Genomic DNA, 14,147 nt, shown 5'->3' with positions numbered 1-14,147 from the left:
ATATAAAAAAATAGCTAATCAAAACTACTATGAGGTTCACAAATCTGTAAATTTCATGTATTTTTGAAAAGTTGAGAAGTGAACACTCTTTAGTACATGTAACAAGCTATTCACAGTAAAGAGCAAATACTAAGGCCAATGCCACGTAAGTTTCAGTTTCATGTTTCGCAGCAACCCAGCTGTCCCACGCAACATCCCAGATCCATCTGCTGGCAATCTATGAGAGAAATGTTTAGAAGACCCACTTTAGATCGAACATGTTAAGTAGTAATTTTAAAATCTATACAAGTTTGATACTTTTTAGAAGATGCATCACTATCTCAGAAAGTTATATTTTACAAGTAATTTGTCCAATTTTCCCTTTGCTGAGAAGACTTGACAGTGATGCTTCCTGGGTCCATCTTTTCTTTTACTGGAGCTGCTAAGTTATCTAACACAGAATGAGCCTCCCTTAGCAGAGAGTGTCCGGGGGCAGGAACAGGAGGCACTCTGTAATCTGGGTCTAGTAGTTCTGCATGCAGTACTATTCTGCGGTGTTATAGTCCATAATAAGGAATTATTCTTCCCACCCTTAAAAGATTTTCGACCAAAAGTTTGTCTTGAAATTAAAAAATGGTATTGACTCTGTGAGCAGGCTGTTAAAAGAGAAACCCTAATTCCTTGCTTCACCTGCAAAGCCACACATAATCTTTTTCTGTGGTGGCTCTAAAATGGTCAAAAATCCTCTGTGGCATCTCCCATCAAGAGGCTGTCTATTTTTCCACCCTGTGAATATGAATTGGCCTTGGGACTTGCTCTGAGCAAAAGAATGTAACACTGTACAACTTCCAAGAAAGGCCTTAAGAGGTCTTCTCCTCTCACCTCCTGGAATGCTCTGAGGAGCCCCACATGTAAGGAAGCCCATTCAGTCCACTGGAGGATGATGGCTCCTGTGCAGGGGGACCCAGGTGCCCCAGCCAACAGCCAGCACCAACTGTCACACCTGTGAGTGAGGCCGTCGTGGACCTCTAGGTCCAGCTGAGTCACCGGATGGCTGCAAGTGCATCCGTGAGACCAGCAGAAAATCCAAACAGCTAATCCAGGCTAAGCTGACCCACAGAATGATGAGCAAACAAATGGCTGGTGTCTTAGGCTGCTAAATTCTGGGGTGGGGCTACCTAAATACACCACAACCTCTCTGGTTATTAGTCGAGCACAGTGAGTTCGCCCGCCTTAGCGTCTCTGCGCTCCATGTTTTCTCTGCTTGGACATTCTCCCTGATCTTTGGCATGGCTGGTTTCTTCTTGTCATTCAGACATCAGAGGCCCTTCCCCGTCTCCAGACATCCCAAGTAGTCACTCCGTCCGTGGAGCACTCGTCACCATCTAGAAGCGTCTCGGTCCCCGCGTGTGCACGTGGGCTGTGGTGTAATTCTGTCCTCCCCGGAGCCTTGCTGACTGCCGTGTGGGCGGCAGCCTTCCGCCCAGCCAAGTCCTCCCGCTGGGCTTCCTCATGGAGCCCCTCAGACTGTCCCACCCCACACACTCGCGCTCTACTCATTAGAAACGCACACAGCTCTCGGGGTATGGCACTCTTACTTGTAAGTAATAGTAATAAGCCTTTCTCATGTAGGAATTGCTCAATAAATATTTATTGAATAAAAAAAATAAGCCTTTCTGTTTATTGAGGACTCTGGGCTGGGCACTCTGTTAAGGATTTTAATACGGATAATCTTATTAAATCTTCACATTAACTCTAGCAAGTAGGTTTTATCATCCCCATTTTACAGAAGAAAAAACTATGTCCAGGCCAGAGGCAGTGTGTGTTGCTGCCAGGATTCATATCCAGGCCAACTGGACGCTAAAACCTAGGCTATTACATTCTCCGCATCATTTTATTTTCTTACACTCTAAATTGTGTTGCTTTATTTTCTTGACTGGAGTAAAAACTCCTTGGCAATCATGGTCCATGTCATATAATTTTCCTCAGTACCTATACCCATTATTTAGTGCCCTAAATAAATTTACTGGTTAATCAATTATTAAATGACATTAAATTGTCAAAACTGTTATGATCAAGGAACAGAATACCCATACAATTTAATAAATTATTAACAGAAAATTACCATTTCTAGCTCAGTATTTTTCAAATAATTCATAGTGAAAGAAAATATAGTTCACATAATTATCCTTTCAGTCAAGATGCACCTCAGGATCTGGAAGTGCCTTTGAGACATTGCAATAAATATCAAGTCACTTAGAGGGGAGACCTCATAGCTGAACTTGGTAGATGCTTATCAGTGAGGTACTTACATTGATTGCCTGACCCGTCTTTTGAATGAATAATACTTTTATAATGAACTTATAACGGTGGAACCCAAATTCTTTGACTGCTAACAATATGCGATCTGCTAATTCAAGCGACAAATGAGAGAAGACTTTGTCATCATATTTGACATCTTTAAGGTTTTCCTTTTAAAAAATTAAGAAAAAGATTTTAATTTTCAAACCAAATATTTTCTAAACAAAAATTGAAGTAGAAAATGTCTGATTAATACATATAACTTTTTGAAAAATATACATGTTTCTAACCAAATAATATCAAATGGTTGATATGTTTACCAATTTATTTCAATAATAATTTTGAAGAAAATTTAGTTGTATTTATTTATTTATTTTTTAATATTTGGCGGCATTGGGTCTTTGTTGCTGTGCGCGGGCTTGCTCTAGTTGTAGGGAGCAGGGGCTACCCTTTGTTGTGGTGCTCGGGCCTCTCATTGCAGTGGCTTCTCTTGTTGCAGAGCATGGGCTCTAGGCATGCGGGCTTCAGTAGTTGTGGCACGCGGGCTCAGTAATTATGGCTCACAGGCTCTAGAGCACAGGCTCAGGAGTTGTGGCGCATGGGCTTAGTTGCTCCACGGCATGTGGAATCTTCCCAGACCAGGATTCGAACCCATGTCCCCTGAGTTGGCAGGTGGATTCTTAACCACTGCGCCACCAGGGAGGCCCTAGTTTGGTTTTTAAATTATGTTCAATTGCCCTTCATTAGCAACCCTTAAGCTTAAGTTTTCCTTTACTAGATTACTGTGCCAAGCAGTTATTAGGGAGACACAAGAGGAATTTTAAAACAAAGCTTCTGGGAATTCTTAGGTAGAGAATCTTAAATGCTTTTCAAATTTATATATTTGCTAAAATTCAGCAGAGCCTGCATTATGTTATTCCTGTCTCTTTTTTTGGCCACGTGGCACGTGGGATCTTAGTTCCCCGACCAGGGATCGAACCCACACCCCCTGCATTGGAAGGGCAGAGTCTTAACCACTGACAACCAGTGAAGTCCCTATTCCTGTCTTCTTGTCTCCACAAATTAAAGGCCACTTCTTTCTAATCCTGTTTCTATGGCTTCTCATTCTGCTTTTTTTCTGTGGCCTCCAGGAGAATATCAAGGAAATCAAAGATTTCTCATGTTTGTTACTAAATTAATATATAGCTGGGGGCAGGCGGGGAGACAGATGTGGGCCATGAAGGACTACATTTTCCAACAAACCATAAGCAGACCTGAACCAGCTGGTGAGAAGGTGGCACCTGGCATTGATTAACTGACTCAGACCAATGATAAATTAACCAATGTTCTGAGTTCTAATGACAACAAATGGATGCCTACCTGGTAATTTTATAGGCAAGTAGAATCAAATAAATTACCCATTTTTTGGTTTTGGTTCCCTTCTAGAATGCTTCTGGATCTAAACTGGGTCTAGAAGAATTTAGTTCCTTCAGGCAATTGGCTCAATCTTTTGGACACTTAGCAACATCCATTCTCCCTTCTGAATCTGCCTAAGAGATCCCAGGCTTTATCTACATAAGTGTTCATTTTTAATAAATAAAGAGCACATGCTATAGGAAGATACCTATAAGCTCCATCAGTATATATGGTTTCTGTGTCTAGAACTGTGTTCAATGATCCCTAAGTGCAAAGGAAAATCCCCAGCCTCTCTATGACCCCTAGCCTTCCACCTATATTTCCAATAAGCTGTTCCAGGCCCCATCATGCTCAATGCAATTCTATAAGCTATCACATGCAAATACAATTTGAAATTCTACTATATTCAATAAACTTGAATTCAGTCTATGTGGTAGGGCTGAGTGAGAGACACACCAAAATGTATACTCAATCACAAATGCTTGCTATTAGTGTTTAGATCAGAGAATTAATAATTATTTTATTGTATTGAATTTATTTCCTGAAGTTATGAGCCATAATATCTTTACCAAATATCATCTGATAATTATTAATTCAGCTTAGAAATGTACCTATGTCTATGGTGGTGGAGGGAGGTTGGAGGGTGGGTTTCGTAAATATTCTTCTGTATTAATAAAGGTTAATTCATTTAAGAATTAACTTTGATACAATTAAAGGGACATTAATCATTTATACAGAATAAACTAAACATATGCTTTCTTCCCAATAGCTAGCTTACATCAGTTATTACTAAAGGAGTGCATCTTGTAAATTAGAGGTGGGGGAGGGAGATTAGTCTGGGTAGAGTCCCACAAACGGAATCTGGTCATCAGAAAAATCCTGGGTGCCCAAAGGTGAAAAGGGGATTCAGAAAAAGTGGTCCCTTAAACAAACATTCTATAATTAAAAAGTTTTTAATTTGGCCCTTTATTAGGAAAGATGGTGAAGGGAATTCTTTCCATCTGAACCATGTAGTCTTCAGATATCAACACTAGTATAATTAATATTGGTATTAGTATTACAGTATTAATTTTGTAAAATTGAAGCAGCTTTGTTGGACTAGCCTGAAAACATGTGTCTGAGTTTCAGACTGTCTTAAATGAACTTTAGATTCCAGCTGGTTTAATGAAGAAAACCCATGCATAAATTGGGGATTGCCTGTTCTTAAGATGTTTTAGTGTCGTCATGAATCAATTTTTCACACATATTCAATATGGGTTTTTTAATTCATTCCTCCAAATATGGGAGACACATGGAACCTGAAGGATAAATAATTTATGGATAATTAAGAGTTAAATGAAATAGCAAAAGAATATTCCTTTTGGTCTAGCTTTAATCATAGCATCAACATGAAGATTACTGAGTATGACTCCAAAGTACTTTCATATTTTCAGAGATAAAAGCTACAAAAAAAATCAATCAGGGTAACTATACTGCCATAAATCTTAATATAGTTTATCAAACCCCCAAAGCTAAGATATTGCTATCATATATATCTATCAACCTACCTTTAATATCTGCTGGATTTTCGTTTCTACTGAATAAGCCTGGAATTTCTTCAATGGCTCCATTCTGTATGAATTAGCAAACTTCAGTTTTGCCAGGGCACACTTCCATTCTTTACCTGTGTCAGCAATTGAGTCATCAAATGGTGGCTCTACGTACTGAACATCATGAACTGATTCTCTCAGTCTTTCTCTTAAAATCTGTGCATACTGAAAGGAGGGAGAGACAGAAAGAGGGAGATTACTTTTTTAATTGTAAAATGAAATTTCGGTTTTAAGAACCCTGGTGCAATGGGACAGGACTGACACAAAGCTTGGAAATCCATTATAATACTTCTATGATTATGTGGTTGCTAAATCCTAGATTCACTCCTGGCTATCAATTTGGTAAAAGAAGAAAAAAGAATATAGCTATCATCTATCTATTTATCTATAAACACAAATACACACAAACACAAATTTGAATGCATATATTTAGAACATCCACGGAAGATGCAAAAGAACTGAAACAAGAGTGGCCCCTGAGACGGCAACTGAGTGGCTAGAAGACTGGTATGTAAGGAAAACCTTTCATGTTCCCTGCCCTGACATTATGAAAATATTATCCTTTATTGTCTTATAATTTTAATTAGTTTATCTTTGAATAAATAATATTTACATAACACATTTGCAAGTCTTAAATTGAAAAGATAACAAAAGTGTATTGATTTGGTATATACATCTTTCTGTGCTTTTTACATTCAATATTTATTGTATGACATTCAACCTGTCTTAAAGAACTACTTATTTAATGGCTACTATGGTTCAGTTAAGTACTCTAGGTTCTGAAGTTACAGTGGTGAACTTCATTATAATAACCAGGAATTAATTGTTTTACTTGTATTAACTCATAATCAAGGACTCTGCACTCATGGAGTTATCCTTCTAGTGGGGAGGAGGACTGATAGACAATAAAAACGTATATAGGGAAATGAATAAACCAATTTAAATAGTGGTAATTGCTATACAAATAAAATCACATGACTTGATAGAAACTCATCATGAGGGCCTAATTTGGACTGAATAATTGGAGAAGTCCCTTCAGTCCGGTTTGGGCTGAAGTCTAAAAGGAACAGGAAATAGGAAGGACAAAGAACATGTTTTGAGAATAGACGTGTCTTTGGTGTGTCTGGATCGTTTAGAGTGAGGAAAATAGTAGTAACAGAATAAGGTTAAAAAGGTATCATGGGGCTTCTCTGGTGGCACAGTGGTTAAGAATCCACCTGCCAATACAGGGGAGATGGGTTCGAGTCCTGGTCTGGGAAGATCCCACTTGCCGCGGAGCAACTAAGCTCATGCGCCACAACTACTGAGCCCGCGCACCTAGAGCCCGTGCTCCGCAACAAGAGAAGCCACCACAATGAGAAGCACGTGCACCGCAATGAAGAGTAGCCCGTTCGCCACATCTAGAGAAAGCCCACGCATAGCAACGAAGACCCAACGCAGCCAAATACATATAAATAAAATAAATACATTAAAAACAAAAAGGTATCATGTAGGACTAAGTAGAATTTGAAAAGGAATTTGAAATTTATTCTCAGAACGATGAGGAGCCATTGGAAGGATTTAGACGGGCAAGTGATAGTTTCTAATTTACAGTTTTAAAAGATTATTGTGGCTGCTGTATGGTGAATAGATTATAGGGAGATCAGGGCCTGAGGTAATAATTTATAGTTTAAAATACTTGTTTACAAATAATGTTAATGATAAATAACTTCATAACTGTACAATAGCTTTTCAAACCAGGAACATGGTTTGCTTCTGCATTTACAGAAGAACTTTTATTTACAATTAATTTTTTATGTTACAAAGATTTCTTTCAATTTATTCTGAAGCATTAATTCCTTTGATATTCTTTCAATGTCCCAGTTAAGGTGATTTAAAAACACATTTTATGTTTTTAGGAGTTGTATAACATAAAAATACCATTGTTCCCTACTAAAATTTTATTAATTTTAATGTTTATTACATCTTGATTTTCCTACAGTTCTACATATTTCTATCACTCTTCATTTTTCACACCTTACTTCATAGACCAGTAGTTTAAAATGTATACATTAAACATCATATTCCCAGGAATGCTATGGGAAAATATTTATTCTCTACCATTGATGTTTCTATGTGGCAGAAACTGTTATTGGAGCAATGCTTCCCCTTCTTTGCCCTCTGATTTGTTCCTCTCTGAGGGAGTTTATGTGATAAGCAAGTTAGGAAGAGGAAGAGCATGTTTAGTGCAGAATCTCCCCACCTCTCCTCTGGACATCTAATTATAAGAAGTACATATTTTCTGTTCCACCACTGAATATGCTTTACAGAGACAGGACATCATCTTAGATTTATGTTATCATCCAGCTAGACCCATGACTGGGTGAGCTGCTTTAATTTAGGTAGAAATGTTACCAATTTCCATCCTACTTTTCATCCCTAATGGTTTGTTAATATGGTGAGTTACATTGATTTTTGAATGTTAAACCAACCTTGCATTCCTGGAATAAAACACACTTGAGCATATTGTTATAATTATTTTACTGAAGTTTGTACCTTTTAACCCCCTTCACCCATTCTGCCCACTCTCCAGCCCTTTCCCCACACTCCAACCTCTGGCAACCACCAATCTGTTCTGTGCATCTGTGAACTTCCACATATAAGAGATCATATGGCATTTGTCTTTCTCTGACATTTCATTTAACATAATGCACTTGAGACACAGCCATGTTTTTGCAAATGGCAAGATTTCACTCTTTTTTGTATATATACACCATATCTTCTTTATTCATTCATTCATCATTGGACATTCAGGTCATTTCCATATCTTGGCTATTGAAAATCATGCTGCAATGAACATGGGGGTGCATATATCTTTTTGTATTAGTGTTTTTGTTTTCCTCAGATAAATACCCAGAAGTGGAATTACTGGATCACATGGTAGTCCTATTTTTAACTTTTTGAGGAACCTCTCTACTGTTTTCCATAGTGGCTATATGAATTTACATTCCTACCAACAGTGCACAAATGTTCTCTTCTCTACATCCTCACCAACACTTATCTAGTCTTTTTGATAATAGCCATTCTAACAGTTGTGAGTTTTGATATGAAACTTTCCTGATGATTAGTAACGTTGAGCATCTTTTCATGTACCTGTTGGCCGTCTGTATGTCTTCTTTGGAAAAATATCTATTCAGATCTTCTGCCCACTTTTTTCATCAGATTTTTTTTTTTGGAATTGGAATTGGAATAGGGATTGAATTTTGATAGGGATTGTATTATATTAAATCTGTAGGTTCTTCTGATACTATGGAAATTTTAACAATATTAATTTTTCCAATCCATGAGCATGAAATATATTTCTATTATGTCATCAATTTTTTTACATCAATGTCTTACAGTTTTCAGTGGACAGGTCTTTCACCTCCTTGGTTAAATTTATTTCTAAGTATTTTATTCCTTTTGATGCAATCGTAAATGAGATTGTTTTCTTAATTTCTCTTTCTGATAGTTCATTATTAGTACATAGAAACACAACAGAATTTCTTATATTGATTTTGTATCCTGCCACTGTACTGGATTTGTTTTTTAATTCTAATGGGTTTTTTTTTAGTAGAGTGTTTAGGATCTTATATATATAATATCATGTCATATACAAAAAGCAACAATTTTGCTTCTTCCTTTCCAATTTGAATGCCTTTAATTTCTTTTTCGTACCTAATTGTTCTGTCTAGAAATTCCAGGATTATGTGAATAAAAACAGCAAAAGTGGGCATCCTTGTCTTTTTCCTGATCTTACAGGAAAAGCTTAGTTTTTCACTATTGAGTATGATGTTAACTGTAGTTTGTTTTTTTTTTTTTTCGGTACATGGGCCTCTCACTGTTGTGGCCTCTCCCCTTGCAGAGCACAGGCTCCGGACACGCAGGCCCAGTGGCCATGGCTCATGGGCCTAGCCGCTCCGCGGCATGTGGGATCTTCCCAGACCGGGGCACGAACGCATGTCCCCTGCATCGGCAGGCGGACTCTCAACCACTGCGCCACCAGGGAAGCCCTAGCTGTAGGTTTTTGATATACAGCCTTTATTATGTTGAGGTACACTCCCTCTATAACCTTTGTTGAGAGTTTTTTTAAAAAACCATAAATGGGTGTTAATTTTTGTCAAAGCTTTTTCTGCATCTATTTGATCATGAGATTTTTTTTTGATCATGAGATTTTTATCCTTCATTTTGTTAATGTGGTGTATCACACTGATTGATTTGCAGATGTTGAACCATCCTTGCATCCCTGGTATAAACTCCCATTGATCATGGTGCATTATCTCTTTAATGTGCTATTGAATTCAGTTTGCTAATATTTTGTTGAGGATTTTTCCATCTATGTTCATCAGGAATACTGGCCTATAATTTTCTTTTCTTGTGGTGTCCTTGGCTGGTTTTGGTATTAGGGTAATGCTGGCCTTGAAAATGAGTTTGGAAGTGTTCCCTCCTCTTCTATTTTTTTGGAAGAGTTTGAGAAGGATTGGTATTAATTCTTATTTTAATATTTGGTAGAATCCACCAGTGAGGCCATCTGATCCTGGACTTTTGTTTTAGGTAGGTTTTTGATTACTGATTCAATCTCCTCACTAATAATCAGTCAACTCAGATTTTTTCTTTCTTCATGACTCAGTCTTGGAAGGTTGTATGTTTCTAGGAGTTTATCCATTTCTTCTAGGTTGTCCAACTAGTTGGCATAGTGATCTCTTATGATCTTTTGTATTTCTGTGGTATCAATTTTAATTTCTTCTAATTTCTGATTTTATTTATTTTTCTCTCAAGTCTTGATCAGTTTGTCTCCTCTCCTCACTTGGGGACTCCAAAGATAATAAAATTTTGCCTGAAATTTTCCCATAGCTCATTTCAGATTTTCTATTGCTGTCTCTAAATTCACTAAGCCTGCTCTGCAGTGTCAAATCTGCTGTTAATTCCACTCAGTTTATTTTACATTTCCAACATTATATTTTTCATCTTAGAGGTTTGATTTGGATTTACCACGCTTAATCGTTTCTGATTTTTTAAAAAATATTTATTTATTTATTTGGCTGTGCCCAAGTCTTAGTTGTAGCAGGCAGGATCTTTGCTGCCGCAGGCGAGATCTTTGTTGCCACATGCAGGATCTTCAATGAGGCATGCAGAATCCTTAGCTGCAGCATGCAGGATCCTTAGTTGTGGCATGTGGGATCTAGTTCCCCGATCAGGGATCGAACCCAGGCCCCCTGCATTGGGAGCATGGAGTCTTAACCACTGGACCACCAGGGAACTCCCTCTCCTCATTCTTGAACAGAACATAATATTAACTCTTTTATAATATCAGTATTTTATAATTGCTTTAATGTAATGAAAACTAATATAATACAATAACTGTTTTATAATAACCGCTTTAGTGTCCTTTAATACTATTTGTATCTTTTTATCATTTCTGGGTGTTTTGTTTCTTCTCTCCATTTTGAGTTGTACTATTCTGCTTCTTTGAAGGTATGCTAATTAAACACCAGATATTGTGAATTTTACCTTCTGTTTTTGCTGTATATTTTTGTATTCCCACATGCATTCTTGAGCTTTCTTCTAGAATGCAGTAACTTGGAAACATTGTAATCCTCTTGAGGCGTATCTTTAAGCTTTGATAGGCCGAACTAGAGAAAACCCTAAGTCTAGGGGTTTTTTCCCCCAATACTGAGACAATACACTTCTTAGCACTCTAACCAATGTCCTATGATTTACATGGTTTTCCACTCTTACTGGTGGGAAAAAAAAGTCTATTTTGTGCGAGTTCAAGGATTTTGTTCTGTTTCTTTTGGGTGGTTCTTTCTCTAGCCACACCTGACTTCCTCACCAGATGCACTGATGTACTAAGCTGAAGACTTGAGGAAAATCCTCTGCAGATCCTGGGAACTGTTTGTACAGCTCTCTCCTCTCTAATACTCTGCTCTTATATCACCCTGACATACCCTGACTCCCAAATCATTCTCAACTAAGGGAGACATCTTCATAAGGTATGGGCTGGAAGCCCTCACCAGGCAGTACATTAGGGGAAATCTTGGGGCTCACCTTTCTTGTTTCTCATCTTTCAAAGATCACAATCCTGTCTTGCCTTACATCCAGCCAGTGGAAATAAATACTTCATACATTTTGTGTAATTTTCTGTAGTTTCTGGTAGGAGTTACTCCATGTTGGCTTCTAGTAGAAGTCCTTAATCAGAAATAAACCTGCTGTTTTAATCATCTGTCAGACCGCTTTATGTTTTAGTTGTGGAAGAGCATTATAGCTCCCCAAACCTCTTAAAAGTGAAATCTTTATTTTGTTCTTTTCGATTAATAGAATGCTTCTCTAGGGTACTGCCATCTTCTTTTCCTCTCACAATACACCCAAGGGATACAACTATATTATATCATTAACAGTGGCTCTCAACTGCAATGAATTCCTTGGGCATAGGGCATGCATTTGTGGTTTAAAAATAACAATCATAGATTCTAATATGCTGAAAGCTCACATCTCCGCCATTTCTTCCATATATATATATTGGCTTTTGATTTAGTATTCTCTTTATTAAGGGTATTTTATCTCTTAATTAAGGAAGAATCTTTGTAGTCACTTCCAAAAATTAGAAATAAGTTTTAAATATGAAGAACTCTTTGGTATCTACTAAAACAATCTGAGTTTAATTATTTAACCTATTGATATGGCATTTCCTTATGTTGAGCCTACAATCCTAGGGAAAAAAAGAGCATGGTCATGAGATTCCATTACATTAATGTATTTCTAAAACCTGTTTGCTAGTATTAAAGATTTTCAAATGTACATAGACAAGTAAGACTAACCAAGTTTTCAATTTTCGGTAATTTGTTTAAGGTTTTGGAATCTTTGGTTGCAAGCAACAAGCATGGAATCTTGTTAACCATATATATAACTAATTGGAAAGATATGGAGTAGCTCACAGAATGGAAGAGAAGCCTAAAGAGTCTGACACTTGGGGCTTCCCTGGTGGCGCAGTGGTTGAGAGTCCGCCTGCCGATGCAGGGGACACGGGTTCGTGCCCCGATCCTGGAGGATCCCACATGCCGCGGAGCGGCTGGGCCCGCGAGCCATGGCCGTGGAGCCTGTGTGTCCGGAGCCTGTGCTCCGCAACGGGAGAGGCCACAGCAGTGAGAGGCCCGCGTACAGCAAAAAAAAGAAAAAAAAAAAAAAAAAAAAGTCTGACACTTGAGGCAGTTCAGTATGCCGCCTTCAATTTAAATTAATCTCAACCATTTTCTTTAATTATTACAAGAAGAGTTCATCTAATCAGCCTAGTTTTGGTCTCATCCTCACCACAAAGTTAAGGAAGGTGACTGACAGTCCCACCAAAACTCTATCCAATAGGGAATTAGTTAATTCTCCAAAGGAAAACTGAGTTGCTACTAGTAGAAGAAAATAAATGGATGCAGGAAAGAGAAAATCAAAAGACATGTATAACCATTAAATTGTGTGTCCTAATCTTTCTTATGCTCAGGATCATGAGAATAATCAGCTACCTGAAAGTTAGGAATGACTAATTAGTGACTCACTGCCCTCAGGCACATTTAGTGAGCATTTGTGAAATCTTTTCTCAGTCTCTTCCCAATTCAAATGTCTTACCTGTAGAAGCCCAGATTTTAAAGACAGGTATGGTTAATCACATTCATAGCAAATAAGCAAGAACTGCCTTGGTCCATGTCCCCCTTTCCCCAGATTCTGGCCTATCTACCAAGTGAACCTATCTGTCATCCCCTCCTTTTGGATTCAGACTTCCTCACTTTTCAAGACTTCAGACCTTCAGTAGACAGTAAGTTTATAAAAGGCACCTCAAAATACAAATATTTTTCATTACTGCAGGCGACCTGTTTCTCAGACTTATTACAAGGCAATACAACAAAGTTTCTGGGAGCATGAATTTAAAATCCAATATATTAAGGTTTCTAGCTTTGCTGTGCTTTTTTCTTGGTTCTGCAAACTTGCCCTATTTATTTTTCCTCCTTTTGTTTCTCTTTCCTCTGTAAAATGTAGACACCAAAGAGCAGTCATTAGAACCTGAAATGCTGCCATGACTTTTTTTTGGGGGGGGGGTGGGGTGGGAAGGATTCTGTTATTTGAAATAAGGATCTTCAAAAATTAGTGTTTTGCCTATTATCTCTCCTTCATCCTGTTGATTATGGGTCCCACGAAGTAGGTATGAAAAGAAACAATTATAGGCAAGTGGACCAGAAGTCCCAGCTCTATCATTACAGTTTTGTACTGTAATGTTTTTCACACTATGCTCATAAAGAAATCATGGTGTTATACCACCAATAAAATTGAATGTCATTTTGCATTAATTTCAGACAGTAAGTTAATGAACAGAATTATTTTCAATTTAACTTTCTCGTATGTTCTTCAAATACTGAGGCTGCTGTTCACAAAAACTCAAAACATCCCATTGTTCTGCTTGGTATATCCAATCCAAATATTATTGTTATTATTTTGAAGCACAGCACACATACACCTACTTCTGGCTAGTAAAGCTGCGGTTTGTGTGGTGGCACTACACACACTAAAATTACGTATTTCTGGGGAAAGCGCCTCTTAGGAAACCTGAGCAGAACAAATCTGAAGAGAACTGAAGAAGCTTTTTCAGTCAGTTAGCGCGGTGGTCTAGGGTCTACACCACAAAAGCCGGAGCTCTGCAGCCTAGGGGTTGGCCCTCGTCCCGAGTCTCCTCACTCACTGCCTCCTTCTCGAACATGCTAGGCCTCCTCTCTTTCCGAGGCGTCACCGGCGGCTGCTGAGGCGCCACGGCCGAGGACGGCTTCCCTGCCTGGCCCCACTTCTCCATCGCGCAGGCTCTCGCGGACGATTCCCGCGAGAGGTTCT

At 38.2% G+C, this 14,147-nt stretch overlaps 1 protein-coding gene across 3 annotated transcripts; it reads right to left on the bottom strand.

Annotated features, from left to right (window-relative positions):
• DYNLT2 (dynein light chain Tctex-type 2) lies at nucleotides 1–14,137 on the bottom strand. Of its 3 annotated transcripts, XM_060115245.1 has the most exons (4): nucleotides 14,002–14,137; nucleotides 5,223–5,429; nucleotides 2,292–2,450; nucleotides 1–217 (listed from the first exon to the last, which is right to left on the bottom strand). In XM_060115245.1, the coding sequence occupies exons 1-4, from the start codon at nucleotides 14,107–14,109 to the stop codon at nucleotides 107–109; spliced, it is 585 nt and encodes a 194-aa protein (XP_059971228.1). In that variant the 5' UTR covers nucleotides 14,110–14,137; the 3' UTR covers nucleotides 1–106. The 3 variants fall into 3 exon arrangements, with proteins under 3 accessions (XP_059971228.1, XP_059971229.1, XP_059971230.1); XM_060115246.1 differs by lacking the exon at nucleotides 2,292–2,450 and having other exon boundaries at nucleotides 9–217; XM_060115247.1 differs by lacking the exon at nucleotides 2,292–2,450 and having other exon boundaries at nucleotides 133–217; nucleotides 5,339–5,429.
• Between the last annotated feature and the right edge of the window lie 10 nt (nucleotides 14,138–14,147).

Source organism: Mesoplodon densirostris, chromosome 12, assembly GCF_025265405.1.
Source record: "Mesoplodon densirostris isolate mMesDen1 chromosome 12, mMesDen1 primary haplotype, whole genome shotgun sequence".
NCBI classification, from domain to species: domain Eukaryota; kingdom Metazoa; phylum Chordata; class Mammalia; order Artiodactyla; family Ziphiidae; genus Mesoplodon; species Mesoplodon densirostris.
This window is presented reverse-complemented; position numbering and strand designations above follow the sequence as displayed.

Excerpts from the sequence above, each read along its gene's own strand:
- DYNLT2 (XM_060115245.1), bottom strand. The coding sequence starts at position 14,109 with ATGGAGAAGTGGGGCCAGGCAGGGAAGCCGTCCTCGGCCGTGGCGCCT. Across the intron at positions 5,430-14,001 it reads GCATGTTCGAGAAGGAGGCA|TATGCACAGATTTTAAGAGA; the intron begins GTGAGTGAGGAG and ends CCCTCCTTTCAG. Across the intron at positions 2,451-5,222 it reads AAATCCAGCAGATATTAAAG|GAAAACCTTAAAGATGTCAA; the intron begins GTAGGTTGATAG and ends ATTTTTTAAAAG.